Source organism: Montipora foliosa, chromosome 3 (assembly GCF_036669935.1).
Source record: "Montipora foliosa isolate CH-2021 chromosome 3, ASM3666993v2, whole genome shotgun sequence".
Classification (NCBI taxonomy): Eukaryota; Metazoa; Cnidaria; class Anthozoa; order Scleractinia; family Acroporidae; genus Montipora; species Montipora foliosa.
Genome location: NC_090871.1, coordinates 26488170 through 26493169, shown reverse-complemented (window position 1 = coordinate 26493169; position 5000 = coordinate 26488170). Strand labels below are relative to the sequence as shown.

General features: G+C 40.8%; 1 protein-coding gene across 1 annotated transcript in view; it reads left to right on the top strand.

Moving 5' to 3' along the window:
- LOC137994175 (polycystin-1-like protein 2) overlaps positions 1 to 5000 on the top strand; it is a 40425-nt gene that overhangs the window by 15316 nt on the left and 20109 nt on the right. Inside the window, exons 6-11 of the mRNA XM_068839828.1 lie at positions 287 to 412; positions 1111 to 1239; positions 1781 to 2486; positions 3001 to 3577; positions 3843 to 4058; positions 4190 to 4336. Of these exons, the coding sequence (XP_068695929.1) occupies positions 287 to 412; positions 1111 to 1239; positions 1781 to 2486; positions 3001 to 3577; positions 3843 to 4058; positions 4190 to 4336 (1901 nt within the window). The remainder of the gene's footprint in view (positions 1 to 286; positions 413 to 1110; positions 1240 to 1780; positions 2487 to 3000; positions 3578 to 3842; positions 4059 to 4189; positions 4337 to 5000) is intronic.

Below are 5000 nucleotides of genomic sequence, written 5' to 3'. Positions count from 1 at the left end.
ACTTTCCAAGCCGAGCGACTTGGAGTAATCGCAAAATTATTACAGTAACGGGATATAATATTTTTAGCCAACGTTCGCGTAGCCCAGCGTCGTCGTTGTCCTTGCTTAAGGTCCCTGATAATAACTGAGCCCGAGGCGAATAATTTATTGTTCACTAATCGATATCTTTGACAATGATTTAGTCATTATTGTTTATCGCTATTGCTGTTGTTGATATTTGTTAATGTACTTGACTTTATCATGAAGTTCTGCAATTCTCATGTTTGGTTTTCCTTTTGGCCCACAGATATTGATGAATGCACTTCGGATTCTCACAATTGTCAGCCTCTTCTGGCCACTTGTAATAATTCCGTTGGGTCTTTCTGTTGTGCCTGCATTCAAGGATATTCAGGAGATGGTGTCACATGCTCAGGTGTGACTAACATTCCTTGGTTTTAGTTTTCTTTCTATAAAGTAGCTTTCGAATGTCTACTTTTAATCGCATCAACATTAAAGCAATAAATAAGCAATGGTGTATAGTCCACCCGGCATTCGCGATAATTAACAACTATTCACAAAATTGGATGTGGCTAGTGGTGAGTAGCAAAGGATATTTGAAGTTTAAGTAGCCAATCAGAGAACGCCTTCAACGCTATCCACTGTTTTATTATACAGTAATATTAGATCACATTCACCGAAATTACCTTTCCCTCTGTGGTGAAATTACAGAACGTAAACTGATTCCTTATTTAGACATAAGTTTGCAGAAAACACAGAAACGATTCAGAACAGTGACCGTATCGAACCCGTACCTTTTGCTGAAAGGGGCTCCTCCTTAACTTCAAAGCACGATTGCTGAGCTTGAGAGCTAATTGAACCAGAGGATTGCCAGAAGTATTCCTCATGCGACAACCGGCAACCGCCAACTTAGCGGAAAGTACATGTTTACCGTGCCAGTGCGCATAACGAGTAAAGGCAGAAATATCCCTGTATTAATAAGCACCACCCATGGGAAATTCGAGTATCTAGCAATCGAGGTCAGCGTTCAGCTACTCAGATTATAGTAAACAGCCCAACTGCACAAGAAAGGAAGAAAAGCAAGTTACACTGACTTCTAACTTTCGCAATCAGACATAGATGAATGTGACAAGCTGACTCACAACTGTCACGGGGTGGCTCACTGTCACAACACGGAAGGTTCCTTCACATGCAGCTGTCGCATAGGTTACACGGGTGATGGCTGGTCTTGTGATCCTTTAGGTAAGTGAGTTAAATGAGCTTGTTAAAATTTAGAGTTGCGTATCTTTAACTCGAGTATATTGTCAAAAAAGAGAAAAATAATATGTGGATGCATGAAGTGTTAAAGTGGGCTAATATCCACGGCTTTCCGTAAAAATAGTTTCAAGAAATGTTTTACGCTCAAGAAATCAGACCTTTTCAAAAATATTCCGTCTTTTCCACAAGCATTTAGCAGAATTTTGCGTGGATTCCACTCTTTTATTTGCTGGCTGGTACAGCCTATTGACGTTTTTCTAAAATAAATATTATGGGATAGTGTACCTCTCTCCTCCATTGACTGAAATAAGCCAAGGTAAGAATGGAAAACAAAACGTCAGATAACAAATGCCCAAACGAGGCAGTCTTGCATGAGAACCATTTCTAGCAACCCTGCACGCCTCCTCTTCGTCAACAATGCGCTCTTGCTCTTTATAGTAAAATCCACAATGAGAGGCTACACCTCCAGGAAGAAGCAAATGTATTTTTGCTTTTTGCCTTGATCAACTTACCTCTATTTTCACAGGAGACTTCTCAGTATCCATAAGGAATATTTCAAAAGACAAATACCAAGCCACTCCGGTAAAGAGGTCGATTAAGAGCACTCAGGTAGCTCTTATCGAAGGTTTGCCAGTTGGTGCTACTGTGCTAGAGAGTGTGTTGGAATGGCGTCTGGTGAGTGAAGCAGAATTAGCAACCGCAGAATCAGCTGAAGGAGCTTTAGCAAGTCAAGGAACCGCTGAATGGATCATAAGTAAGAGATCTGTTCCTGCTGGTGTTTATCAAGTAAAATTCACAGCTTCCATCAAAATTGGTGATTCATCATCTTCTGTGATTCTTAAGGCCTTTGATTACGGTTTCATCAAAAGCGTTGCAGGTCCTTTACGGGCCATTATTGACGGGGGAAGCAGTGTGCGATGGGGATCAGCCGAAACTGTGGCGGTAGATGGATCGCTTAGTTATGACGCTGACATTGGTCCTGGAACACATACTGGGGTCAAGTTCATTTGGTCTTGTGCTGATTTCGCAGATAATAGTTCCATGAGCTATGACTGCTTTGGTGCCTTTGCTAATCCTTACATCAACGTCACAATGATTAATATTGACACTTGTAGACTAACAGTTGGAAACACCTATGTTCTTCGTTTAACTGTGACTAAAGATGAGAGACTCTCCTTCGCTGAAATGTCCTTTGAGATAGCCGTAGGAGATATCCCTCAAGTGACATTAAGGTAACAACTGTTTTAAGACATTTTCTTCATTATGAAGCCCGCACAATTTTCTCCTACCTTCTTTGGCTGTTGTACATTGTTTTCGTCGTTAACTACCCTGAAAGCAGGGACTCTCTTACCTCAACCATTGTAAAAGTAGTCATCTCTCATGATCATGAAATATGTCGACCGCGCAGTCGCAGTCCGGCAAAAACACTGCCAACATCTGCAAATGATTTATGCAAGCACAAATTATCTACAATTATGTCCACTGTCTTTCAGTGAAATCCCCACGAAAGTTCGGTTTTTCCTAATTCTTTTCCCGATCCTGAAAATTTAGACTGCCATCAAGTAAGCCGTGATGCTATCACGGTCTTGAGTCTCCTGCAATGTCCTTCAAGTCTAAAAGTCCTTCTCTTTATTTAGAGCGGTTGAAAAACTTCAACCAAAGAATAGTTCAGTTAAAAAAGAAACATTCACGGGGACTGTAAAGGTCTAGTTGAAATATTTTTTCTGGGCTTTTTCACCTTTTTAGATGCTTTGTCGATTGTGGTGCCGTAGTGTCTGCATCCAACAAGTTCCGGGTAACATCAGAATGCCCCAATTCGGCTTGTAATGGTTCAGTTTACGGATGGCAACTCACGAAACTGGAAGAGGAATCACAAACGTGGATAAATGTTGCAATTTTGCCGAGCATGACCTCGACTGGAATAACAGCTAAGAACATGATCATCAAGCAAAATGCTCTGCCTACTAACTCCATGTTTCGTTTGCGACTTATTGTTACATCTCCAGTGAGATCTGAAGGGTTTAGTGTGTTAGAATTTGAGACCGCTGGGGAGCCACACGGGGGTGACTGCAGTGCAACACCCACCGAGGGCATAGCTCTTGAAACACAGTTCACATTTGAGTGTCTTGGATGGCAAGATAAAAACACTCCACTTTCATATGAATTTCGAGCGGGAAAGGATCCAATATCTTATGGCAATTCCCCCACGTCTGCGGCAACCGTTCTATCAACTGGGCAGCAAGAAGATGATTACAACTTGGCAATCAATATTTATATCAAAAATGCTGTTGGTGTGGCAGTTGTAAAGATATTGCATGTCAAGGTGAGCACAGTAACAACTGTTTTATTTTTTGATACTGAATTTGTGACTGGACTGAACAAAATCTTACTGTAGAGAGGAGAGGACCACTTCACTAAACATCCTATCTTCTCAGTACATTTCGAGCACCCTGTGGTCGTCGTACTTGCCATCATCAACATTGTCATCATCATCATATCAACATTGTCATCATCAACGTATTAACACTGATATCATCATTGCCATCACAATGTTTTTTATCTCACATTCTTAATTCCATCATGCGTAGGTCAAAGGGTCTGCCAAACTTGATCCATGTCTTACACCGGCAGAAACGGTAGGCGAACAGCTACAATCCCTTGTGGTGGGTGAAGGCAACAAGATGGATGGATTTCTGAATAAAGGTGAAGTCAGCCAGGCCGCACAGCTTGCAATGTCTGTCCTGAAAGCTGCCAACGCAAAGTCTTCATGTGGCAATGAATTGAGTACACTTGTCAAAATAGTGGTATGTCGTCATTTAGTTCAATCTACAGATAGGATAGAGTAATAAATTAGGGGATATTGTTCGATTGTTTAGATTCTTCCTTGTTTAATTTAACATTTCAAAACAACATTTCACTACAATTTCTGGAATAGATATCAGTCACAATCACCGAGAAGTTTACAAATATTCAACCCGCGAGCCTAGAGATGTCTCGCACGATTATGGCGGTGATTAATGCAGCTGGAGGAGGAGGAGGAGATGGGGGTCATGTGGCGGTAAGTGGCTACATTTTGAATTTTGTTGTCCCTAGCGGTCTTCTAATCAGATTTAAGCTCTAGTGTTTTTTTTCAATACGTGAAACCAATGGCTTTTCGTTTCGCCACATTGGCGAAGTTACTCATTATACCTTTTGAAGCAAAACGTCATTGCACTAGAAGCCCAAAAAATATATATAGCGTTGAATTTGACTAGGCCCTTTCTGATTATGCAAGTAAAACTGACATTTTATGCTCCTAGCAATGCTCGTTTTAGTCCAAAAAATAATCAAATTATGTTCGTTTGGTTTGAAAAACGCTTTGTTTTATTTTGAAGAAAAATACTCTACTAAACTGAATAAGGCATCACATGTGTTTTACCAGCAGTGGATTCCAAAGATCGCTCTCGAGCTATTTGTGTATAAGAGCTGGCCCATTTTCTGCTTCGCGACCTCCTTCTATGACCTGCAAGTCACTTCTACGGCACGTCACCCAAGCCAAAATCAAGGCACGTAAAGTTGACCATTTGTGGCTTTGTAGCACTGATACTAAGCACTCGTTCGAGATGGATTAGCTTTTTAAAATGTTTGTTTTTCTTCATTTTTTTAAGAATGAAGTAAGCTACTCCAAGTAATTTTCATGAAATTTTCAGGGAACAAGGCGTTGATGACGCTTTTTCTTTTATGGCTTGTATCACTTCTTGACGATG